Source organism: Tupaia chinensis, unplaced genomic scaffold (genome assembly GCF_000334495.1).
Source record: "Tupaia chinensis unplaced genomic scaffold, TupChi_1.0 Scaffold000527_1, whole genome shotgun sequence".
In the NCBI taxonomy this organism is placed as follows: Eukaryota; Metazoa; Chordata; class Mammalia; order Scandentia; family Tupaiidae; genus Tupaia; species Tupaia belangeri.
In genome coordinates, this window is record NW_006160040.1 from 2,542,318 (window position 1) to 2,569,283 (window position 26,966).

Consider the following 26,966-nt stretch of genomic DNA (forward strand, 5'->3'; position numbering starts at 1 on the left):
CAATCAAATTGTTTAAAGGGTTTCTTTTTAATTAAAAAAAAAAAAAGAAAAATGGAAGATGTAAAATGTGGGAAGAGGAACGCAAGTTGCTAAATGTGCATTTTGGCTGCAGGGGACAGGGGGATGACACAGGTGGGAGAGAGGCTCCTGGGCCTCGGTCCCTCTCTCATAGCGCAGCTCTGCCCAGACTCGCTACCCTGCCAGGGAACACAGGACAAAAGTCATGAGTACAAGAGACCAAACTCAAGGCTTCTTTCTCGTGGCTGGGTGGGGGTTTACGTGTGCAAATGTAGTGAGCCACTCCCCACTGACAGAAGGTGCCCGTCAGTGGAGACCATCCACGGCTGGGTGCCCACTGTGCAAGCTTCATAGCGCAGCTCTGCCCAGACTCGCTACCCTGCCAGGGAACACAGGACAAAAGTCATGAGTACAAGAGACCAAACTCAAGGCTTCTTTCTCGTGGCTGGGTGGGGGTTTACGTGTGCAAATGTAGTGAGCCACTCCCCACTGACAGAAGGTGCCCGTCAGTGGAGACCATCCACGGCTGGGTGCCCACTGTGCAACCTCTGGTGGCCACAAGTCTCTGGGCGGCCCACGGGCCTGTCACTTCTCCACTTTCTTGGCTTTCTTGAGGATGTCGCATTTCTTCCTGTTGGGACGGCGACATCTCTCGTCGATGCTGGGGATACATTCGTAGTGCCACACCTCCTCCATCTTCTCCACGGGGTAGACGGCCTCCACGTAGTGGCGGATGAGCCTCAGCCGCGTGGGGTCCAGCTGCTTCTTGTTGCAAGCCCCAGAGTGGTTGTACTGCAGCCGGAGGTTCTCGGGGGTGAAGAGTTCGGGGAAGAGCCTGACGAGGAGGCGGGCGGCGAAGTTGCCCACGGAGAGGCTCTGCTGCACGATCTCGCGCACCTCCTTGTCTGACAGCAGGTAGGGGGAAGGCACCGGGAAGTCGGGCGAGGGCACCACCAGCTCGTCCAGGGGGATCTTGCAGAAGTCCTTGCTGCTCCTTTCAGGGGGTAGGGGAGGCCCCTCAAACTCCTCTCGGAACCTCTCGGGATTGACTGCATAGCTTGCCAGGTCTCTGCACTCCGGGCCTGGCACGTGGACCTTGCGCTGCTGCTGGTAGGAGCGCCTCTGCTCCGTGTCCCGGCGCCGGCAGCGCTCGTCCAGTTTGCCCACGAACTCGAGAGTCCAGACACGGTCGTTTTTGGCCCGGGGGTAGAGCAGCTGCACGTAGTGGCGGATCAGCTTAATGCGGGCTGGGTCCAGCTGCTTCTTGCCCAGGGAGCCGCTGCAGTTGTACTGTTTGCGCAGGTTCTCGTGAGTGAAGAGCTCGGGGAAGAGGTGCACCAGCAGGCGGGAGGCAAAGTTGCCGATGGACAGGCTGCTCTCGTAGATGCTGCGCAGCTGCTCCTTGCTGAGCAGGCAGTCGGCCCCTGGCACCTCGAAGTCGGGCTGCGGGATCTCCAGCTTGTCAAAGTCAATGGGCACTAGCCAGATCTTCTTGGAGCGCCGGCCGGGCCGCTCCCCCTCAAAGCTGTCTTCTACCTTGACCACCGAGATGTCATCGGGCAGGCTGGAGGAGTCGTAGCAGTCGTCGCGGGGCGGCTCGCCCTCGCTGCCCGCGTCCAGCCCCAGGCCCTCCAGCTCGTCGTTGAGGCGCTGGGCGCACTGCTGCAGCCAGGCCTCCTCCTCCTGCATGTCGGGGAAGTAGATTTCTGTGTAGTTGCGGATGATCTGCAGCCTCTGCGGGTCCAGCTCCTGCTTGCTGCCGTCCCCGTAGCAGCTGTACTGCTCGCCCAGCTTCCTGTGGTCGAAGAGCTCAGGGAAGAGGCGGTGGAGGAGGAAAACGGCAAACTCCCCAGGTGAAGAGGCTTCATCCAGGAATTCAGTGAGGTCCTGCGTATCCACCACGTGGTCTGAGGCAATGGTGCTGCTCCGGTCCAGAGATAGGGCCTCTTCTTGGTCTTTGTTGTCCAGGAAGTGGCCAGTGTCCACTGGCTCAGCCTCAAAGAAGCTGGGGACCTGGCCCCCCGGCTGGCTGTCCTCCATCTCCCGCTGAGCCCAGAAGCGGCTGAAGAAGTCATTGAGCTGCGGCAAGCACTCAGCCTGCCACACAGCCGTGTCCTTCACCGAGGGGTAGTAGACCTCCACGTAGTTGCGGATGAGCTGCAGGTGCAGGGACTCCAGCTTCCGCTTGGCTGCGAAACCGCAGGCGCTGCAGCCCCGGGAGAAGTCCACGTCGCTAAAGAGTTCGGGGAAGAGCTGCACCAGCAGGCGGCAGGCCAGGTCACCGCCTGACAGGCTCTGGTCCACTATCTGCTTGAGCTCGGCGGCCGTGAGCTGATACTCAGGCGGTGGCTGGAACTTGGCCACCATCTCCGAGGGGCTTACCTGCTTCTTGATGCGGCTCACCTCCAAAGACAGCAAGTCCACCTTGCTGTGCAGCTGGGACATGTTGGATGTGAGTGTGTTGAGCATGTAGAACATCTTCTGGATCAGGAAGTAGATGTTGGGGTCGCCGTCTGTGGTCCCAGAGCTGCTGCAGTCTCGCTTCTGTGGCTCGTTCAGGAGCCGCAGTGGCGAGGGGCTGCTGCTGGCGTTTGTCTTCTCTAAGAGCTCATAGGTGTTGAGCAGGTCACCTGCGGGAGGGTTCTTCTTCTCCATGATCTTGTGTGAGATGCTGTAGAGGGGCTTCTTGTAGGAAGCCGTGGTGGTGTCGTTGCAGGGTTCCTCCTCGCCTGGCCACATGGAGCCGGAGTTCCTGGCCCTGCTGGCTGGCTCTCCATTGCCCTGGCAGGGTGAGCTGTTCTCGCGGTTCCTCATGCCTGCTAGGAGTGCCTGGAAAACAGAAAGCATGTCCCAGTATTAGAGGAATTCTCATTTCCTACACCAGACACAAGCCTGCAGCAGGCACAAAAGGGACAAGCTCATTGTGGGCCAATGCCAGAAACTACTTCTCTCACCAGAATCACCCTGCCTGTCCAGGAACACAACACTGATGCAAACCTGCATCCTAGACACACACCAACACGCTCTCCTCCTCCAGCCCTGGTCGGTCACGTGGGAGCCCAGTGATGTAACCACTATACCATCTGCTGTTCCTTTATTTTAGGACTGAGAAAAGGCTCGGCTGGACGCAGGCAGGCTTTGGGCCCCAGCAGGACACAGCGCTGAACTGCCTGCCTCCAGGGCCCATCAGGAGGCTGAACACACACGGGCAAGGCCAGGCAGGAGCTCTCCAAGGGCTGCAGAGAGACAGGCGTAAAAGGAGCTCCTGCTGCCTCCTGGCCTGACAGGTCATCTCATCCTAGGCCTGTCTGTTCTCAGACAGAGCCACCGACTCCTTCCTGTGATGGCTCCCAGAGCTGGCCGTGTATCCTTTCAGCCCACCGCCTCTGGGAGAGCAAGCACCTCCACTCGGGCAGGTCCTCTGCCATGTACAGTGCTGGGCACAGCAGAACCGGGGTCTAGAGGGTGGCAGCTCGACTGCTCCTGGAATCCCAGCTGATCTTGGATCAGGAAAGGGCTGGCCCAGAACTTTCCAAAGCTGAACAACCCACATTTTTGCCAAGCATACAGATAAATGGTTATGTTTGAAGAATGGAGTACTACTCCGCAGTAAGAAGAAATGAACTACAGATACACACAGTGCCCACCGTAAACCTCAAAATGACCACACTGAATGAAAGAAGCCACAAAACAAGAGGCCATACTACATCTCTCCATTTCTATAAAATTCTAGAAAATGTCACCCGGTAGTGGTAGGGAGCAAATTAGTGGTTGCCTGGGGATGGCGGAGGATTCAATGGGACATGGGAAGAACTTAGTGGACGAGGAATGTGATTATTATCTTGACTGCGGTGATGGGTCACTAGGATCTATGTCGAACTGCACACTTTCCAGGCCACGCACTGTGTTGCAGTCACAAACTAATAAGCCTGTTTTTGACAGATGCTGAATTTGAACCAGAAGCTTACTGGAATGTATTTTTGAGGGTCTAATTAAGCAGAAAAGACCATCAGTGAGCACTGGTGGGTGTCAGGGAGAGGAGGGCTGAAGCACACAGCGCTGGCTTCCGCTGACATGCACGTGCCTCGGGCAGCTGGAAGATGAACAGAACAAAGGGCATCCGTGGCTGCGGCTTCCACACCAGGGGCACAAGGAGTCGGACAGTCTCATGTACCCAGGCGCCACCGGGGGTCTCATTAAGATGTGGCTTGTGACCCCCAGCAGGCGTTTCTAACCAGCTCCTGGGTGGGTGCGGCAGGGGTGCTGGCCCTCTGTGAGCGGCAGGCCGGGGACGGTGTCGGCTCTGTTTGGCTCTCAGTTTATCTCAACCGGCAGAGCAGTGCTGGGTACCATCTTCAGATAACTAATCCCAGCCCAGATCAGGACATGAGGTATTTTTCTCTGTGCCTAAAAAATGTAGGGAGGTGGGGAGAGACTCAGGAAAAAAGAAATTAGCAGACATAAGAAGGAAAAGTTATCTGTCCAGGATGATGTGTATCTGGATGATGATGATGTATCTTTGACTTGATTGCCATGCAATGCATGTATGCTTTGTAAAACCGTATTTTATGCTGTGAAAGTGTACAATGATTAAATGTAAATTAAAATAAAATGTTTAGACAGGGACCAGCAGTTGGCGTCATGGTTATGTCACTGGACTCCCATGTAGTTGACCGTGGTTTGAGTCCCAGACCCGGTGGCTTAAACTTACGCTGGGTGTGTGTGCGTGCGCGAGGAGAATGGAAGAGAAGGGATTGCGGCGTGGCCATCCCCCCCTGGGGGATGATTTCTCGCTTTCTGTCTCTCTCTGTCTTTCTGCTAAGCGTACATGCCCTATAGCAAAAACCTCTCCAAAAAAACAAACAAACAAACAAAAAGCCTCACACCAGGCATGTGTGCCTGAATGTCCAAATTTCCAAGGGAAGAATGGAGGAGAGTGGGTTGCAGCGTGGCCATCACCCCAGAAATTATTTCTTGCTTTCTGTCTCTCTGGCAAGTGCACACACCCTATAGCAAAAATCTCTCTTAAAAAAAAAAAAAAAGGGAGGCTAGCAGGCAGAAGGTTAAGGTTAATCCAATGGTTAAGGCACTGGATCCTACATGGCAGACTCTATAGTTCAAATCCCAGACCTGGTCGACACTGGGTGCAGGCCAGCAGGTGGTGTGGTAGTTAAGGCACTGGACTCCCACATTGTCAACCATGGTTTGAGTCCCATACCTGGCAGCTTGCTTTCTCACTATCTGTCTGTCTCTCTTTGATGAGCCCACATACCCTATAGCAAATAATAATAATAATTAATTTAAAAAATTAATTTAGGGACCAGCAGTTAGCGTAATGGCTATGTCGCTGAACTCCCATGTAGTCGATGGCAGTCCAAGTCCCAGACCCGGTGGCTTAAACTCACACCGGGTGCATGTGCGTGCATGCCCAAGATCCCAAGAGGTGAATGGAGGAGAAGGGATTGCAGCGTGGTCATCCCCCTGGGGGGTGATTTCTTGCTTTCTATCTCTTTGTCGCTCTCTCTGTCTTTCTGGTGAGCGCACACACCCTATAGCATAAACCTCTACAAAAAAAAAAATAAAAATAATTAAAAAAAAAAGACCACACTGGGTATGTGTGCCCAAAATCCCAAGAGGAGAATGGAGGAGATGGGACTGTGGAGTGGCCATCCCCCCAGGGAATGATTTCTCATTTTTCCTCTGTCTCTCTCCGGAGAGCTCATGTGTCTTATAAAAAAATCTAAACAAACAAACAAAATGTAGGAGAGAGGCAATCTCGAGCTAAGTTTGTACTGACAGATAAGCAAGATAGTGCTGAGAATAGCTGGGTGCACAGAGAAGAGACCCTGAAGCCACATAAACATAGAAAGTTTGATCCCTTTGAACCTCCCACATTATTATCATTAGTAGTAGTAGTTTTTTTTTTTTTAGAGGTTTTTTCCTTAGGGCGCATGTGTTGTCTGAAGAGGAAGAAAGACAAAGACAGTGAGAAAGAAGGAAAGTGAGAAATCATCCCCCTGGAATCTTGGGCACACACACACACAAGGGCGTGCACGCGTGCCTGGTGTGGGTTTTTTAAGTCACTGGGTCTGGGACTCGAACCCTGGTCAGTCATGTGGGAGTCCAGTGATATAACCACTACACCATCTGCTGGTCCTTTATTCTAGGTTTTTAACACTAGGTACCTGTGCTCCCCAGAGAGAGACAGTGAGAGGGAAAGTGAGAAATCACTCCCTGGGGATTGGCCACACCACAATCACCTCTCCTCCATTCTCTACTCAGGATTTGGGGCATGCACACACACTTGTTCAGTGTGATTTTCAAGCCACTAGGTCTGGGGCTGGAGCTGTGGTTGGCCATGTGGGAGTCTAGTGCCTTAACCACCATGCCACCTGCTCACCCCTCTCTCACATTATTTGTATTTAAATTGCTAAAAATACTTCCCGGTCTTTTTCCTTTAGAAAATAGAATAATTTAGGGCTGGAAGGTGGTGTGGTGGTTAAAGGCACTAGGTTCCCACGTGGCCGACTGCAGTTCAAGTCCTGGACCTGGAGGCCTCCTTTCTTGCTTTCCCTTTCTCTCTCTCTCTGGTCAAATTAAAAAATAATAACAAATGGAATTAAATAAATAAATAAGTAAATAATTTTTTTAAAAAAGGAATAAATAGAATAATATGATTCATATTAGAGAAGGGTTAGATTAAAATTTTCTGTTGTGTCCCTAATGATGACAACCGTAAAAAAAGGAGTTACTTTACTTCCCGAAGAACCTACAGAGAGGTAAAGAAGGAGACAGAGCGACAGAGAGAAACATGCCCCAATGAGCCCTTTCTCACATTTCTCCATCCAGGTAGGATCCTGGGCACATATGTACTCAACATTTTTTTTTCTTTTTAAGAGAGAGAGATTTCTGTTACAGGGTGCATGCTGATTGTAAGGTTCAGGTTCTGGACCCAGCAGCTTCAGAAACATGCCAGGCATGATATGTGTGAATGCACCAAATTCTTTTTTGGGGGTAGGTTTTTTTTTCTTTTTCTTTTTTTCTTGAGAGGTTTTTGCTGTAGGGCACGTATGCTCGCCAGAAAGACAGAGAGAGACAGAGAGACAGAAAGCGAGAAATCACCCCCCAGGGGGATGGCCATGCCGCAATCCCTTCTTCTCCATTGTCCTCTCAGGATCTTGGGCACGCATGTACACGTGCCTGGCGTGAGTTTAAGCCACCACGTCCGGGACTTGAACCACGGTCGACTACATGGGAGCCCAGCAACATAGCCATTACACTAACTGCTGGTCCCTGCATGCCCCAAATTCAGAAAGGAGAGAGACATGGAGAAGGGACTATGGCATGACCATCCCCATGGGCAGTACTTTCGCACTTTCTCTCTGTTCCTCTAGTGAACACATGTGCCCTTTGGGAAAGTAAGAGAAAGAAAGTGTGCAGAAAGGAAAAAATAAATAGAATAGAAACACGAAAGTGCACTGCACTAAGTTTTGGGAAGTTTTGTTTAATTTCTACGTGTGTCCATATATACATACGTATGAGGCACCTTCCTCTACAAGGTGGATTTGTAACTGTGGGTCACTATTCAAAAGCATTGCCCTGGGGCCAGCAGGTGGTGTGGTGGTTAAAGCGCTGGACTCCCACATGGCTGACTGCAGTTCAAATCCTGGAACAGGCTTTCTCATTTTCCTTCCCTCTGTCTCTCTCTGGTGAGTGCATGTGACATATAGCAAAGTTTTAAAAATATGTAATAGTAATAATAAATAAAGTGTTAAAGAAAAGCATTGCCCTAATAAAGTAAAAGTGTCTTACTAATTCCTGTAGACTATAAATTAATTTTTAGCAATTTATTCACCTTAAGTTTTATTTCATCAAAATAATTTTAAAGGTCCATGGCTCATGAGATTACAAGGCTTTATCAATATTAGAAATTTCACTTTAGGGGCCAGAAGATGGCATGGTAGTTAAGGGCGCTGGACTCCCACATCGCCAACCATAGTTCAAGTCCTGGACCTGGTGGCTTGCTTTCACACTTTCTCTCTCCTTCTCTCACCCTCTCCCTCTCTAGTCAAATGTAAATTAAATAAATAAAGTTAAATAAAAATAATTCTTAAAAAAATAGAAATTTGAGTTTATAGGGACCAACAGGTGGCACGGTGTCTAAGGCGCTGGACACTCCCACATCGCTGACCATGGTTTGAGTCTCGGATCTGCTGGCTTGCTTTCTCACTATCCACCCCCCACCACTGTGTCTCTCTCTGGTCAAATTAAAAAATAAATGAATGAATAAATAAAATTAAAATAAATATATTACAAAAAAAGAGATTTGAGCTTATAATACTAGTCATTTAAAATGTTAAGTACATCATAAGTTTTTTAGAAAAGAAAAAGAGGTCTTTGCTTTACAAGTGGTCCCACCAGTTCGTTTAAAATAGGATACCGTGCAGAAAGCGATCAGCAGAAACTCACATACCATGCAACAGAGACCAGCCTTAGCCATGACTATGGCAGAAAGTAAGTGCAGGGGAAGTTTCTGGGTGTCCTGCTTGAATATCAACAAATCTCGGTCCTTGACTCCCCAACCTTCCTACAGCAGGTGGGAGGCGAGGTACATCAGAACTGGAACCCCCACCACAGCTCTCAAAATTCAGCCTCATTATTGCACGCATTTCAGTTTGCACCGACATATCAGAAACACAGAGATCACTAGAAATAATCTGACTAAACTGCTTAAATGAACATGTTAAGAGCCCCAGTAGAGGGCAATATTCCTCATTCCCCAAAACCCTGGATACACAATTCAACACAAAACACAACACAAGCACCAGAGATGGTTCTTAGAGATCCCCACACTGGTGTCCTGTCAACTCAGTGCTCCAATTGATTCCACAAACGCTGCCAAGGCAACGGCGGGCTGGCTGCATTTGCTGCCGATGATAAAAATCTCTGCTCAGCTGTCTAGGAGTATCAAGAAATCTTTAAATCTGTGCTACTTGGCACCGGGTGTCTGGCTGACACAGTCCCAACTCTCTGAGGCTCATCTTCCAGCCATATGGGAAGCCTGCTGCCGAGCCCAGGCTCTGCAAGGCCGCCATCAAGATCAGGCATGTCGTTCTGCCACCAGCACCCGGGGATTCACGAAGGAACAAACGCCCAGACCTCGCAGCTGGAGAACTGGAGCCAAAGAGGCTGATGCTGGGTTACAAGTGAGAGGTGAGTAGACAACACAGGGGAGATTATAGGGGTCTGTGCCGGGGACATCCCAGGGACGAGGTCACCATGGAGATGCTCTAAGTACCGCACACCTTGATCAGGACCCCAGATCCAAGAGCAGTCACTGACTTTGCTTCAGTGATGAGTGGCTCCCTGGGGCCCAGAGAGTCAGCACGGAAGCAGCACACCTGGGGAAGCAGGTGGTGCTGCCCAAGCATGCATGTGACATTAAGGACAGGCCACCAGGCATACAGGGGGGAGACTGGTGTCACCCTCCTGGGATAATCACAGTGAGAAGCATGGTCACCTCTCCCATTTCAACAGAATTACGTCCATCATCACTGTCGGTATCTCTAAGCGACCGGGTCTAGTTAGCAATAGGTGTAAGAGCTCTCTACCACCTAGGCCAGTAAGCAGATGTTCCTGAGTGCCCAACATCTGGAAGGCCCCAGGCACACAGGGAAATCAGCCGGGAACAGTCCCTGCTCTCACGGTATCCACCCTGCGGGTCATTCTTATGCTGCCAACAGAATATGGCAAGGATGAGGAACGCACCACGGGTCCAGATAAAATGAGAATCTGGGGAGATAAAGCAACTATAACAAAGAGAGAAGAGGAAGACCATGAGAGGAGACACAACGCCAGTGCACTTGAGGCATCTTACAAATACCCCACTAGCCCTTAAGGCCACCAACGTGGCAAGTGGGTGCACAGCTCTGAAGTAAGCAGACTTGGCAGTCTAACTTCTCTGAGCCTTGTTAAAATGGTGAAGCCAGGGCCAGTAAGGGGCATGGTGGTTAAAGCACTGGACCCCCACGTGGCCTACAACACGTCGAGTTCTGGATATGGTGGCTTGAAAATCATGCTGGGCCTGTGTGCATGCATGTCCAAAATCTCAAGAGGAAATGGAGGAGAAGGGATTGTGGTGTAGCCGTTCCCCCAGGGGGGTGATTTTTCACTCTCTCTCTATCTTTTTTACTTTCTCTCTCACTATCTCTCTCTAGTGAGTGCACATGGTCTATGGCACAAAACATACATACATACGTACATACATACATACATACATACATACATCAATAAATGGCCAGAGCCAACAAGTGATGTGATCCCACATGGTTGACTGCAATTTGAGTCCCAGAGCTGGTGGCTTGAGAAGCACACCGGAAGCATGCACGCACGTGTGTCCTCAAAATCTCAGTAAGAGTAGAGGACGAGGGGTTGTGCCGTGGCCATCCCCTTAGGGGGTAATTTCTTACCTTCTCTCTCTTCTCCAGCAAGTGAACACAGGAAACAGCCTCAATATCTATCTGCTATGGTTGTCATAAGACAATTTTTTTTTAAGAGAGATTTTGCTATAGGGCATGTGCACTTTTAAGAGAGACAGAGAGAAACGGAGACAGAAAGTGAGAAATCATCCCCCAGCGGGGACGGCCATGCTGGAATCCCTTCTCCTCCAATCTCTTCTCGGGACTTTAGGCACGCACACACAAGCACCTGGCAAGAGTTTCAAGCCACTGAGTCCAGGACTTGAACTGCAATCAAGTACGTGGAAGTCCAGTGATGTAGCCATTATGCCATGTATTGGTCCCTATTTATTTAATTATATGTATTTATTATTAATAATTTTTAATTTGGCCAGAGAGCGACAGAGAGGGAAAGTGAGAAAGCAAGCCATCAGTTTGGGACTCGAACCATGGTTGACCATGTGGGAGTCCAGTGCCTTAACCACTACACCACCTGCTGGCCCCATCATGAGCCTCCTTATGACCATTCCCCTTCCCCGCCCCCAGCTCATACCATAGTAACTGAGACCTGGAGGTGTTCGGTGCACTCAGACTGGGCAAGTGAGACAGTACTTTCATGTTCCAGTTGAAAAACGAACCAGGGCCTGGTGGCACGGTTGGTTGCAAACAGAACTGCAATGCTGGAAGCCACTTGGCTGATGATGGGCTTGGGTCCCTAGTCAGCCTGAAAACAAACCAGCGCATGCACACGTACCCAGGGTCCTGAGGAGCTGGGAAGTTAGGGAAAGGGGATTGTGGTACGACAAGACCCTCCTGAGGGTATTCTCTCTCTCTCTAATGTGTGTGCACGTGCTATCATAAACAAAACAAATTTAAAAAGAAAAAAGAAAAACAAGCAACAATGACATTTTAGTATTCAAAATGAAATAAAACACTCCGGGAGAACAAAGCTCACCTCTGCCTGGCACGGAGCTCCCAAACACCATCCCCACTTCTGTGAATAAAGGATGATTACCAATAAAAACTTTGGCTACTCACCTCTCACATCTGCTGTATTTGGCTGTGAAGCCTTCTCCAGAAGAGGTGCCAGATAGCCCTTTGTTAGACTTTTGAGGGAGGTTTTATATTGCATCTAGGCATCATACTAAAAAAAGTTGTCAACACTGACAAAAGAGTGGATGTGATGCACTGTTAGCATCAGGGCTACTGCTCACGTCCTTGCCTTTTGCTCTCTTCCCCTCTCCATGGGCTGCGAGAGAAGACAGGAGGTGGTCTATGCTCTGACTCAGGGAGTGCTCAGACCAGGGTGTGCTGGAGGGCAGCAGACGGCCTCTCTAGACAGTCCAGTGCCAGTTTCACTCCGATGAAGTGGAAGGAGGCGGCTGAACTATGGGATGGGGCTAGGAGCTGGAGATGAGAGCTGGGGCAGCAAATGAATGATTCTGAAGGCTGATGGGGCAGGCCCTGTGCTGGGCTCCTCAGGAGTTATCTCAATGATCCCACAAAGACTCTAGGGAGGTGAGCAGTATTCTCCCTCATCGTAGTGGAGGAACCTGAGTCTTGGGGGCCATGTAACTGGCCATCTGCCTCCTTATCTGTTCCCTTCAGTGTTTACCATGCCGACGGGGTGCATAAGAGAATGTGATGGTGGGCAGAGAGCCAGCGTCTCCCTCATCACTTCTGATGCCTCACACCAGGAACACGCTGCCCCATTGCTGTTCTTGAGAGAGAGAGAGATAGCAACCTCAAGAGGGGTCACTTGGGTCACATTTTACTGTGGCCTCACCACCAGGCCCCTATTTATTTACTTCTTCCATGAGTGAGATACAAAGACACTGACAGAGACAGAGAGGTAGGTAGCCTCCAACTGGGTCCCGATGCATGATTCACTCCCAACTTTGGTCAGTCCTGGATCATGGACACATGTGCCTAGCATCTTCAGGGAGGTCTCGGGATGGGAATCCAGAACCTTCCTGTGTGGGTCAGCCTTGAGGAGTGACATGTTTCATTACTGTGCCACCATCCGGCCCCAGTACTTCCTCTTGTTGGGAGAGTACGCTGTTCCTTACTGTGGTGCGTTGTCTGTAAGGTCCACAATAGTCCTCCCACCCTGGTGTGACTGCCTCTCTGCAATGGGACTTTGCTGTTCCTACCATCAGGAGATGGAGTCTCTTTTCGCACCCGAATCTAGGCTTTGCCATATGACTTGCTGACACAGGCAATTATGAGGCAGGGGCTTGTAAGAACCTGCACTCTGTGCGAGCCCTCTCTGGCTCCTGGGAACTCTCTAGCATCATGTGGGCAAGCCTGGACTAGCCTCCCCAAGGGCGAAGATGTACACAGAGGAGGCTCCAGTCACCACAGCCATCCCAGGTGACAACCCAGCTATGTGACAAAGGCCACCCTAGACTACCCATCCCCAAACATGTAGCCAAATCAGAAGGACCACCTTCTGGTCCTCAGAATTATGAACAAATACAATGGTGGCTGCTTTAAGTGGCCAAGTTCTGGGATGGTTCCTTACACCCCAGAGTAAATGGATCTACCCAACTCTGCCTTCCATTCCCTGAACTCCGGCTGTACTTGCACGCTTGAGGTGATGCTGCAGAACTCATCATAAATAGAAATGTGATAGACACACACTAGGAAATGTTTTTTGGGTGTTCCTTTAGGAACTTAACTAACTGCTTCTCAGACTTCTCAACACTTCCAGAATAAGCTCCAGCAATCTAACCTGCATGGAGATGGATAGTCCCTATGGCATTTTTATAATAACATATACAAAAAAAAATTTTAAGAGAGATTTTTGCTATAGGGTGCAATGTGCTCGTTGGAGAGACAGAGAGAGAGAGAGACAGAAAATGAGAAATCATCCCCTAAGGATATAGCCACGCTGCAAACCCTTCCCCTCCATTCTCCTCCTGGAATTGTGAGCATATATGCACATGTGCCTGGCATGAGTTTTAAGCCATTGGGTCTGAGACTCGAACTGCAGTCAACTATGTAGGAGTTGAGCAATATAACCATTACACCATCTGCTGGCCCCAGTAACACAAAATTTTAAAACATATAAATATTAGTCACTGGGGAAAAGACAATAAATTATGGTTTAAAATAAAACATGAAAGGGTCCAGCAGGTGGCATAGTGGTTAAGGTGTGGACTCTCACATGGCTGACCGTGGCTCAAGTCCTGAACGTGGCAGCTTACTTTCTCTCTCTCTCTCTCTCTCTCTCTCTCTCTGGTGAGCACATGTGCCCTATAGCAAAACTTAAAATAAATAAATAAATAAATAAATAAATAATTTAAAAAGACAGAACATGAGAAAAAAGCAGATGGCTGATTTTCAGTCACACCACTCTACCCACCATCTTGTGGAGCTCATCTGCCACAGAGGTGTCAGCAGTAGCAGAGATCTGAACCATAACCTGGTCATTACTTGTCACACTGGAACTGTCTGCCATGCATGAAACCTCTCCCCAGATCACAAGGTATGTAGCAAGTGGCTAGAGCAGGTGACCAGAGACAAAGGTAGAATATTTCTAATTATTCCTAATTAAAACATGCTCATATGGTCTTGATCCATGGCCTGATGGTTAAAGGAGCTAGATCCCACATGGGTGACTATGCAGTTCAAAAACCATGCTAGGTGGGTGTGTGTGTGCATGCCCAAACTCCTTAAAGGGAAATGGAGCAGGGATTGCAACATAGCTATGCCCCACTGGGGAGTGTTTTCTTTTTCCCCCTCTAAGAATTATTTAATTCTTTTTTGTTTGCTTGTTTTTTAAAGAATTATTTTATTTAACTTTATTTATTTATTTTAATTTGACAAGAAAGGGGCAGAGTGAGAAAGTGAGAAAAAAGAAAGCCACCAGGTCCAGGACTTGAACTGTGGTTGGCTATGTGGGAGTCCAGTGCCTTTAGCCACCACACCACCTGCTGGCCCCTAAGTCCTTTTCTTAAAAAGAATTATTGTATTTCATTTATTATCATCATCATTATTTGTTTAATTTGACCAGAGAGACACAGAGAAAGAAAAGGAAAGTAGGAAAGCAAGCCTCTAGGTCCTGGACTTGAACCGCAGTTGGCCATGTGGGAGTCCAGCACCTTAACTAATATTGCTACCTTTGGTCCCCAAGTTATTTAATTCTTATTTATAATGATTATTATTTTAAAATTTGCTACAGGGTATGAACACCCACTAGAAAGAGACAGAGAGAAAGAAAAAGAAAGAAAGTGAGAAAACAAGCTGTCAGGTCCGGGACTCAAACCACGTTCAGCCACATGACAGTCCAATGCCTTAACCACCACGCACCACCTGTCGGCCCCTGGGGAGTATTTTCTAACTCTCCTTCCATCTTTCTGGCAAGCCCACATGCCCTTTGGCAAACAAAACAAAAAATACTCAGTGGCATAAACAATTTCTTTTAATTTTCCAAGCTTTTTTTTTTTTTAATGATAAATTTTTAAAATGTGTCTTGCTTCAGTATTATTCATAACGAGCAAAAAATAAAAACCACCTAACACCTATCAACTGACGAATGGATATACAAAATGTGGTATACCCATACACTGCACTATTATTTGGCCCTAGAAAGGAATGAAGTGGCCTCAGGTTTCTGGTTTGACATATAAGAAGCTTAGAAGTCACCACTCTGTCCTAATAACAAGTAAAAGGCTGAACAAATCAATGAATTACTAGCTTTTCTTAGAGCCATAATACAAGTGAGGTCACAGGGCAAACTGCTGCCCCAAATCGGAGACACAGGTCAGCACCCCAAAGCAGAACCCGTCAAAGAACCAGTACACAGGGCGGGAAACCTGAGCTATAACGGATGAATTGCTTGGGAGCAACTCTGAAAGTTGAAAACTCCGGGGGGACCCAGCTCTCAGGGAGCCCCCAGAATTTTATAGGTTTTTACTTCAGTTCCCACAATAAATATTAGTGAAAAACTCTCTCTTGCTTACTGCAGGGTGGTTGACTGGGGGTGCGGGGGAAGGGGAAAGGGTGTGGGGGTTAAGGGGTGGGCAGGGATCATTTCAAAATACTCCAGAGCAGTTCTGTTTTTAAGAAGGTCTGCCCTCAGGAGAAACTACTTAACTGGAGCCTTACAGGCTGGGGTTTTATCAGAACCTCTTTGTCCTGGGGGAAGGGAGAGACTCAGTTCCTTCTAGCCCTAGCTTTTCAACTGGAGGAAGGGAAACATCAACTCCAGCCCACTCCTCCATCCTATCCAGCTGATGGAGGAGTGGAGGACTAAGAAGTTCCTGTGAAGTTCCCAGCCTAGACGGGCAGATCCACTAAAAACAGAGGAATCACTGAGCTGGCGAACGCCTCACCACCCCCAACCCCCACCTTCACCACCGCACTGCACTGCAAGGCCAATTTACAGCAGAGCTTTAACTCAGTACATCAAGTCTGACTATCAAGAAAATATTACAAAGTATACCAAAACCAAACCAGACTTAATAGATGGTAGTGATGTTGGAATGATCAAACAGGGAATTTAAAACAACTTTAACTGGACCAGCAGGTGAGGTGACGGTTAAGGCGCTAAATTTCACATGGCCAACTCCACAGTTCAAGACCTGGAGTAGACCCAGCAGTTTGAAAAACATGCCAGGTTGGGCCAAACAGTTGGTGTAATGGTTACGTTGCTGGACTTCTACATAGTCAAATGCGGTTCAAGTCCCGGACTCGGCAGCTTAAAACTCATGCTGGGCACATGTGCATGCATGCCCAAAATCCTAAGAAGAGAATAGGGAAGAAGGGATTGTGGCATGGCTATGCCCACTGGGGTGGGGTGATTTCTTGCTTCCTTTCTCCCTGTCTCTGTCTCTCTGGTGAATGCACACACCTTATAGCAAAAATCGCTCTTTGGGAACCAGCAGTTAGTGTGATGGCTATGTCGCTGGACTCCCACGTAGTCGACCAGACCCGGTGGCTTAAAACTCATGCTGGGCGCGTGTGCGTGTGTGCCCAAGATCCCGAGAGGAGAATCGAGGCGAAGGAATTGCGGCGTGACCATCCCCTCTGGGGGGTGATTTCTCGCTTTCTGTCTCTCTGTCTCTCTCTGTCTGTCTGGCGAGCGCACACGCCCTATAGCGAAAAATCTCCCCCTCCCCCCAAAAAAATCGCTCTAAAAAAAAGAAAGAAAAACATGCCAGGTGTGTGTGCATGCATGCAGGCCTAAAATCCTGAGAGGAGACTGGAGAAGAAGCAATGGGGTGTGGTCACCCACTCTGGTGCATGATTTCTCACTTTTCTTTTCTCTGTCTCTCTCTGGTGAGTGCATGTGCTCTACGGCAAAAAATAAAAATAAAAAAAACAACAACTATGACTAATATGCTGAGTGCTCTAATGGATGGCATGCAAGGACAGAGATGGAAATCCCAAGAGCCCAACCAAAAAGATATGCTAGAGATATGAAACACTGCAACAGAAAAGAAGAATGCTTATAATGGGCTTAAGTAGGCTAGACACAGTTGAGAAAGACTGAGCTTGAGGGTATGCAACACATACCTCAAAAACAGAAAAGCAAAGAGAAAAAAGACTGAGAAACCAGAACAAAATAGCCAAGAACTGTGGGATAATTACACATAATGGGAATACCAGGGAAAAGAGAGAATGGATAGAAGACTATCAAGAAAGTATTACAAAGCATACTAAAACCAAACCAGACTTAATATATGATGTTGGAATGATCAAACAGGGAATTTAAAACAACTTTGACTGGACCAGCAGGTGAGGTGACTTGAAAATACAATGACTGCAAATGTCCCCAAATTAATGCCAGACACCAAACCACAGACTTGGGAAGCTCAGAGAACATCAGCAGTATAAATGTCAGAAAAACTACACCTAGGTATGTCATTTTTAAACTACAAAAAATTGGGACCAGCAGTTGCCGTAATGGCTATGTTGCTGGACTCCCATGTAGTCAACTGCGGTTCGAATCCCAGACCCGGTGGCTTAAACTCATACCAGGTGTGTGTGCGTGCGTGCCCAAGATCCCAAGAGGAGAATGGAGGAGAAGGGATTGTGGAGTGACCATCTCCCCTGGGGGGTGATTTCTCGCTTTCTGTCTCTCTTTCTGGTAAGCGCATGCGCCCTACAGCAAAAATCTCTCAAAAAACAAACTACAGAAAATTAAAAGTGAAGAAAAAGCCCTGTTGCTCCTTCACAGAGCAACAGTAAGGAACTACTCAAAGTGAAGGCAGATCCCAACTGGTTTGAATCCCCAGCCCAGGCAGTCTGACAGACACTGAGCACAGGTGCCAAATGTCAAGCTCTGATAGGCTAGAGGACTGAAGGGAGGAGATAACCACATGACCAGATCCCACAGAGGGTGCTCCCCTTTCTTTCATTCTCATGTACGTGTGCATGCACTCAATAATAAAGAAAGAAAAAAGTTTTTTCAAAAGGTACAAAAATAAAATTAAGAATACAATTTATAATAAGCGTCCACAATAAATAATTCTAAAAACTTATTTCATACTTGAAGGTATAAATCTAACAAAATATGTATAACATCTACATGAAGAAAACTGCAGGGACCAGCAGTTAGCTGGACTCCCATGTAGTCGACCACGGTTCACGTCCTGGACCCGGTGACTTAAAACTCATGCCAGGCACCTGTGCGTGCGTGCCCAAGATCCCGAGAGGAGAATGGAGGAGAAGGGGTTGTGGCGTGGCCATCCCCCCCAGAGGGTGATTTCTCGCTTACTATCTCTCTGTCTCTCTCTGTCTGTCTGGCGAGCGCACGCGCCCTATAGCAAAAATCTCTCAAAAAAAAAAAAAAAAAAAGAAAAGAAAAAGAAAAGAAAACTGCAAAACTCTGAGGAAAGATAGTAAAGAAGAATTAAAGTGATTACCCCATAGACAAGAAGACTTCATTAATATTGTCAAGATGTCAGTTTTTCCCAATTTGATCTAGAGGTGCAGTGCAATCTAAACCAACAAGTTACTTTGTCTCTGTCAGACTGATTATTAGGCCAGTCCCATAGCCTAGTAGTTAAAGGAGCTAGAGCCCATATGACTGACTATAGTTCAAATCCTGACCCCAGTGGCCTAAAAAACACCACAGACATGTGCTTGTGTGCCCCAGACCCCCCCCTCTCTTTTTCTGTCTGTCTCTCCCTGGACAACACACACACCCTCTAGCAATTTAAATACATATGTAAATAATAAATTGATAAGTTTACATGAAGAGGCAGGAGACCCAACATAACCAACACAATACCGAGGAGAAACAAGGTTGGTGGACGGACACGCCCGGATTTCAAGCCTTCCTATAAAGCTACAGTAGTCAAGACACTGCGGCATTGGTGAAGGAACAGAAAGAGGGATGCCACAGAACAGAGTGCCCAGAAAAAGGCCCACACAGATGGAATGGACTGACCTTTGACAAAGGCAATTCAACGGAGCAAAAACTTGCCTTTTCAACAAACGGCGCTAGAATGACCAGACTTCCACATGCACGCATATAAATCTAGACACGGACTTTGTACCCGTCACAAAAACTAGCTGAAAATTAATCACAGACTTAAACGGAAAACCCAGAAGAGTGGCCAGATGATGACATGGTGGTAAAATGTGATGGCCTATGAAGTTGGCCCACGTGGTAGGTTTCCAGGTATACACCCAGAAACCTCCCAGAGTACACTGGGCACGTGCCTGCCCAGACCCAGGGCAGGCTGAGACGGGGGTCTCAAGATCTGATAGTCTGGAGGACGAGAGGAAGGAGCTGACGATGTGACCAGACGCTGTGCAGCATGCTCACCTCTCTCTTTCATTCTCATGTACATGTGCATGCACTTAATAATAATACATTTAAAAAAATTTTAAGATATAAAAATAAAAATAAGAATATAACACAATTTACAGTGGTAAATCATGGCATCAGGACCCTGCTGGAGGTGTTGCCTCTCTCACTCACTGAAAAAAATAAATAAGCTTAAAAAAAATAAACCTAGAAGATAACACAGAAGAAAACCTAAATGAACTTGATTTGGCAATGACTTTTTAGGTAAGACACCAAAAGCACAATCCATGAAGGAAATTACTGATAAGCCGAATTTCATTCAAATTAAAATTTTCTCAGGCCCAACAAGCTGCAAAGTAGTTAAGGTGACTCCTGGACCCTGTGGCTTGAAACTCAGGCTGGGTGCATATGTGTGCATGCTCAAAATGCTGAAAAGAGATTGGAGAAAGGATTGAGGCATGGTCATCCACTCTGGGGTGGGGGGGGAGGGGTGATTTCTGGCTTTCTGTCTCTGTCTCTCCAGCAAATGCGTATTCACTATAGCAAAGATCTCTTAAAAAAAATTAAAAATCTCTGTTCCACAAAAGACACTAGTCAGTAGAATACAAAGACAAAGCATAGACAGGGAAGAAATATTTTAAAAGACACATCTGATAAAGGACTGTTAACCAAAATATACAAATAACTCTTAAACTTCAACAATAAGAATACAAACAACCCAATTAAAAACTGGGCCATGGGGACCAGCAGGTGGCATGATAGTTAGGGCACTGGACATGCCCACATGACTTAATACAGTTCAAGTCCTGGACTTGGTGGCTTGCTTTCTCACTTTCCTTCTCTCTCTTGCTATGTGTCTCTCTGGTCAAATTAAAATAAACAAGTAAATAAGTAAAATTAGATAAATAATTCCTTTTTAAAAAAGAATTTATTTTAAAAGAACTATTGTATTGAACTTTTCATTTTATTTATTTATTTTAATTTGACCAGAGAGGGGCAGAATGCAAAGAGAAAGAGAGAAAGTGAGAAAGCAAGCCACCAGGTCAGGGATTTGAACGGCAGTCGGCTATGTGGGAGTCTAGCACTCTTAACCACCATGCCACCTGCTGGCCCCAATAAATAAGTCTTAAAAAAGAAAAAAAAAAAGGCGGGGGCAAGAGCCAGCAGGTGGCATGATGGCTAAGGCGTGTGTGCATGCATGTCTAAAACCCCAGGAAGAGAATGAAGGGGAAGGGACTGCAGTATGGCCACTGCCCTGCCCCCCACGGGGCACTGTCTGTCTTTCTGTCTCTAGTGAACACACATGCCCTATGGCAAAAACCTTAATTATTTTTTTTTCTTTTAAAGAGATTTTAGGGGAACCAGCAGTTAGTGTAATGGCTATGTTACTGGACTCCCATGTAGTCGACCGCGGTTCGCATCCCGGACCCGGTGGGCTTAAAACTCACGCCGGGTGCGTGTGCATGTGTGCCCAAGATCCTGAGAGGAGAATGGAGGAGAAGGGATTGCGGTGTGGCCATCCCCTCTGGGGGGTGATTTCTCGCTTTCTGTCTCTACGTCTCTCTCTGTCTGGCAAGTGCACGCGACCTATAGTGAAAATCTCTCCCCCCAAAAATAAAAAACTTTTTTAAAAAATAGAGATTCTTAGCTATAGGGAGCTTGTGCTTGCCAGAGTCAGAAAATGAGAAATCACTCCCCTAGGGAGGATGGCCACACAGCAGTCCCTTCTCCTCCAGTCTACTCTCGGGACTTTGGGCACGCACGCATATGCGCCTGCCTGGAGTTTCAAGCCTCCAGGCCCAGGACTCAAACTGTGGTCAGCTATGTGGGAATCCAGTGATGTAACCATCACACCATCTGCTGGTCCTCCCAAATTTTCTTTTTTAAAAAGGGCCAAAGGGGATACCAACAGATGGTATAATGGTTACATCGCTGGACTCCCATGTAGTCAATTGCAGTTCAAGTCCTGGACCCATTGGTTTGAAACTCACCCCAGGTGTGTGTGTGTGCATGACCAAAGTCCCGAGAGGAAAATGGGGGAGAAGGGACTGCAGTGTGGCCATCCCTCTAGGGGGTGATTTCTAGCTTTCTATCTGTCTCTCCTGTGAGCGCATGCACAAAATTGCAAAAATCTCTCTTCCCAAAATAAAGAACTGCCAAAAACTTTAATGGACACCTCACCAAGTAACACAGAGAACTGACAAATAAACATATAAAAAGATTCTCCATATTATATGTCAGCAGGGAAACACAAATTAAAAGCACAATGAGGGGGAGGGCAGGTGCCATGGTGGTTGAGGTGCTGGACTCCCACATGGCCGACTGCGGTTCAGGTCCCGGACCTGGCGGCTTGCTTACTCACTCTCCTGGACCCATTGGTTTGAAACTCACCCCAGGTGTGTGTGTGTGCATGACCAAAGTCCCGAGAGGAAAATGGGGGAGAAGGGACTGCAGTGTGGCCATCCCTCTAGGGGGTGATTTCTAGCTTTCTATCTGTCTCTCCTGTGAGCGCATGCACAAAATTGCAAAAATCTCTCTTCCCAAAATAAAGAACTGCCAAAAACTTTAATGGACACCTCACCAAGTAACACAGAGAACTGACAAATAAACATATAAAAAGATTCTCCATATTATATGTCAGCAGGGAAACACAAATTAAAAGCACAATGAGGGGGAGGGCAGGTGCCATGGTGGTTGAGGTGCTGGACTCCCACATGGCCGACTGCGGTTCAGGTCCCGGACCTGGCGGCTTGCTTACTCACTCTCCTTTCTCTCTGTCTGTCTCTCTCTGATTGAAATGGAAGAATGATGATAATAAATTGAAAATAAATAAATCTTTAATTTAAAAAAAAGCACAATGAGAAGTACCTACTAGAATAGCCAAAATCCAGAACCCCGACACCAAATGCTGGCAACAACACAAAAGTAATAGGAACTCTCATTCATTAATGGTACAGCCACTCTGGGAAACAGGTTAGCAGTTTCTTAGAAAACGATCACTTCTTGGCCTTTGGCTAAGATCGAGTGTAGTATCTGTTTTTTTGGTTCCTTATAAGACTATACCTACACTTAGCTTATGGTTCGCAATCACTCCTTGGTATTTGCCCCAAAGAGCTGAAAAACTACGTGCACACAAAAACTAACACAAGGATATTTATAGCAGTTGTATTCATACTTCCAAAATCTGAAAGGAACACCCAAGATGTGCCTCAGTAGGAGACTAGATGAACAACTGGATGGACAATAGAGTATGACTCAGTGCTGCAAGGAAGTGAACTACCAATCTATGGAAACACACAGAGGAAAGTTGTGAGCCTATCAATAAGTGAAAGAAGCCAATGTGAGGCCAGCTGGTGGCATGGTGGTTAAGGATGCCAGAACCCACATGGCTGTGCAGTTCAAGACCTGGAAAATCACACCACATACATGCACATGAATGCCCCAGACCCCAAAAGGTGAAATGGAGAAAGATTACAGTTTAACTATACGCCACAGGGAGAGCTTTCTCTCTTTCTCTTTCTCTCGCAAGCACATGTACCCTCTAGAGGCCAATCTGAAAGGCTACATATTGTCTGATTTTAACTATAAAACATTCTGGACGAGTCAGAACAATAGAGGCAAAAAGGTATCAGTGTTGCCAGGGGTTAGGCAGGAGGGTCAGATAAATAAACAGCAGTGGGTCGTTAGGGGAGTGAAATCTGTGTGATATTATAGCAGTGGCTGCGTGTCAGCATACAGCTGTCCACATCCACAGATAATGAGACACCAAGACTGAACCCCAAAGCGGTAATGTGTCAAGCTGGGTCCTCAGTTTTAACATACAAACCACACTGGTGGGGAGGGGCGCTGACGATGGGGCAGTCTGCACATGTGGGGACAGGAGGGACATGGGAAATCTGGACCGTTTTCTTCATTTTGCTGTGAACCTAAAATTGCTCTAAAAAATTAAATTTAAAAAGTAATGAAGTACTAATACACGTGATAATGTGATAGCAGGGAAACAGATCAGAAGCTTAGGAAAATATTCTTTGGCGCCAGAAAGGTATATGTGCTGGACCATGGGGAGGCTGCTGACTTCTCAGAGATGTCCCTCGCTCTCTCAGTCAGAACAGTTCATCATCCCCCAGCATGGGCTGGGGGGGGAGCCACTATATCCACTTCCAGTTTCTCTCTCCCTCAGCACTTAGCCAGGTTCAATATAACCAGCACATGATTGAGAAATAAAGCAAGTTACTAAAATAGTGACTTAGGGTGAACAGGTTCTAAATAAAGAATTTCTAATTTACAAAAGACTCACTCAGGGGGCAGGTAGGTAGCGTGGTGGTTAAGGTGCTAGACTCTCACAGGGCCAACCACGGTTTGAGTCCCGGACCTGGCGGCTTGCTTTCTCACTTTCTCTCTCTCTCTCTCTGCTACTCTGGTCAAAATTAAAAAATAAATAAAGTTAAATAAAATAATTATTTTTAAAAAAAAGACTCACTGAGGATTTATTTAGAATTTTTTTTTTTATTTGCTATAGGGCACATGCACTCCCTGGAGAAACAGGAGATAGAGACCTTGAAAAGCACCCTCTGGAAGGATGACCACAAAGCAATCCCTTCTCCATTCTTCTCTCAGAATCTTGGGCATGCAAACCAAAGAATTCAAAAGCAGTTGCACTGTGAAGACTCCTCCAACCCTTAAGGAATCCAGATGAAGATAAGAATTCCAGTTAAAGACCCTTTCAACTGAAGCCAGGGATGGGATAGCTTAAAGGAAGTCTTTCTCATGCCCAAGGGTTTGGCAGTTGCTCAGATGCCCAAGAGCACAGAGACTCAGCACTGAATCAGAGAGGGTTAGAGCCCAAGCAGAGAACGGAAGGGCCTCACCTCAGGTATCAGCCGCTTCCTCTTCACGCTGGAGACGGGGTCTACCTGGCTGTCGCTGCCAGGCTGCTTTCGTTTGCTGGAGTCCTGGAGGGCAGTGAAGACACTGTCCAGAGGGTGCTTCTCAGGTCTGGAATTCACCGAGCAGTCCAGGGCACCATCTTCAGCCTCTGTCTCCACTTTCACAATGTTATTTTTTAGAACTATAGCAGAGAAGAAATAGGACTCAGTATAAAGAGCAGGGCCACTCAGAGACCAGCTGGGTTTACGGACCGTCTTTGACATTCTGAGTCTGACAGGGATGGCTAGTCATAATAAACCCATGTTTTCAAACAAAGCAATTTTTATCTCACTATACTAGTGGTACATAGTAAAACTACATTCCAAAAACATTTAGTTCAAAATCAAAAAGAAAAAGTTTCTTAAAGATTTTTTTTTTAGAATTATCGACTTTAACTTTATTTATTTATTTATTTATTTATTTATTTATTTAAATTTGACCAGGTTGAGATAAAGCGACAGAGGGAAAGTGATAAAACAAGCCGCCAGGTGGGGCTGGCAGGTGGCGTGGTGATAAAGGTGCTGGACTCCCACATGGCTGACTGCGGTTCAAGTCTTGGACCTGGTGGCTTCCTTTCTCACTTTCCCTCTCTCTCTTTCTCTGTCTCTCTCTGATCAAACTGGAAAATAATAATAATAAAGTTAAATAAAATAATAGACTTAAAAAAAAAAAAACAAGCCACCAGGTCCGGGACTCGAATCATGGTTGGCCATGTAGGAGTCCAGTACCCTTAACCACCACGCAACTGCCGGCCCCAAAAAAGAAAATATTTTTATGGAGAGGTTTTTGCTAGAGGGCATGTGCACTTGCCAGAAAGCCAGAGACAGAGAGACAGAAAGCGAGAAATCACCCTCTGGGGGGATGGCCACACCACAATCCCTTCTCCTCCATTCTCCTCTCAGAATCTTGGGCATGCACACACACACACACCTGGCGTGAGTTTAAGCCACCCGGTCCAGGACTCGAACAGCGGTTGACTACATGGGAGTCCAGTGACATTCGTTACGCCATCTGCTGATCCCGATTGAAAATATTTTGTGGGGAGGGACATGAAAGAAGAACTAAATATTATGTTTTGTGCTTTTTTTTAAAGAGATTTTTGTTGGGCCAGCAGGTGCCGTGGTGGTTAAGGGTGCTGGTCTCCCCACATGGCTGACCGCAGTTCAAGTCCTGGGCTGGGCAGCTTGCTTTCTCACCTTCCCTTTCCTCTCTCTCTCTCTCTCTCTCTCTCTCTCTCTCTCCCTCTCTCTCTCTGTTTCTGTCTTGTCAAATTTAAATAAATAAATAGGGGACCAGCAGGTGGCATAGTGGTTAACATACTGGACACTCCCATACGGCCAACCACAGTTCAAGTCTCAGACGTAGCAGCTTGCTTTCTCACTTTCCCTCCCCCTCTCTCTCTCTGGTCAAATTTCTAAGAAATGAATGAATTAATGAATAAAATGAAATAAATAATTCTTTAAATAAAATAAATAAAGTAAAATAATTCTTTAATTTAAAAAAAAAAGAGGTTTTTGCTTTAGGGCACCTAAACTCCCCAAGAGACAGTAAGAGAGAAAGTGAGGAATCACCCTTCCCCCCCCCCCAAGGAGGATGGCCACGCCACAATCCCTTCTTCTCCATTCTCTCCCAGGATCTTGGACATTCATGTACACACACTGGTGTGATTTTTAAGCCACCCCATCTGGGATTTGAACCACGGTCAGCCATGTGGGAGTCTAGCAACATAACTGCTACACAATCTGCTGATCCTATGTTTTCGTGCTTTTTAGGAGTTACTCTGGGCCCAGCACATGCAGTGCCACTGCTCTGAGGCTGGAGGCCACATGGGAACCCGGTCTAGTTCCAAGCCAACCTGAACAAGCCAGACGTGCAACTGTGCCCATCATCCTAGCTAACAGGAGGCTCAGGCAGGACGAGGACATGGAGACCCTGTCACAAATCTCTGTCTCACAGACTGTCCGTACTCTATGGCAGAGACTGAAAGACTGGAGGACATAAAGGCATTAAAAATTGCTGTGGACACTAGACACAAAGTGGAAGGAGAGTGTGGGAGAGGAAGAGTGCAGGAAAAGAAATTAGGGGAAAGAAATGGAGAGGTAAGATATCTGTGGGACACGGATGTGGTTTGTGATCTGTTGATGAGGACGTGTACAGTATTCTCAACTGGACTGAGATGCGTATCATGCTGGGTAAAGTCTCTTTACAATCTAAATGAGGTATAGCGATTGAATGTGTAAATAATAATAATAATAATAAAAAACCCTCTATCTCAGTCTCCCTTTCCCCTCTCTCTTATAAAGGAAAAAAATAGCTAATTCTTGAAAGTCATGTAAGATGCTTATCCTAACTGGAAGAGAATGGGAACCAGGGGTGGGAGATGTTTCATTATATATCTTTTTATACTTTTGGACAATGCAAATGTATGACCTAACCAAAAATATTAAATTAAAAACATCTTTTTAAAGCAGGCGTTTCTCTTACCTTCTTCTACATCTTCACTGAATTCAGTTGAGTTCATCTTCTATTCCACTGAATGAAAAGATAAAAACGAAGTCATGATTTGTTGCTTGACTTATTTCTTAATTTTCCCTACCCACAATTTCCCTTACCCTCCCAGTCCAGCTCGGGTTAAAAGGTTAAAGGCTCTGCAGAGGTAGAACCATGTCCTCCTAGTGTCACTTACAGATGCTCGGGTGCCAGGGCCTCGTGTGTGCCTGTGGGGAGCTCTTCAAGAGTTTATGTGGGCGGAAGATGCCGTAAGCATCAATTATGGGCCAGGGAACATTATTTGAGCAAAT

General features: G+C 46.9%; 1 protein-coding gene and 1 pseudogene across 1 annotated transcript; one reads left to right on the forward strand and one right to left on the reverse strand.

Annotated features, from left to right (window-relative positions):
• Positions 1–377: 377 nt before the first annotated feature.
• On the reverse strand, positions 378–26,715 carry BEND3 (BEN domain containing 3). The gene is made up of 3 exons (XM_006156955.3): positions 26,650–26,715; positions 24,108–24,307; positions 378–2,847 (listed from the first exon to the last, which is right to left on the reverse strand). The coding sequence occupies exons 1-3, from the start codon at positions 26,684–26,686 to the stop codon at positions 604–606; spliced, it is 2,481 nt and encodes an 826-aa protein (XP_006157017.1). The 5' UTR covers positions 26,687–26,715; the 3' UTR covers positions 378–603.
• On the forward strand, positions 22,235–22,335 carry LOC114009373 (uncharacterized; annotated as a pseudogene).
• Positions 26,716–26,966: the final 251 nt, after the last annotated feature.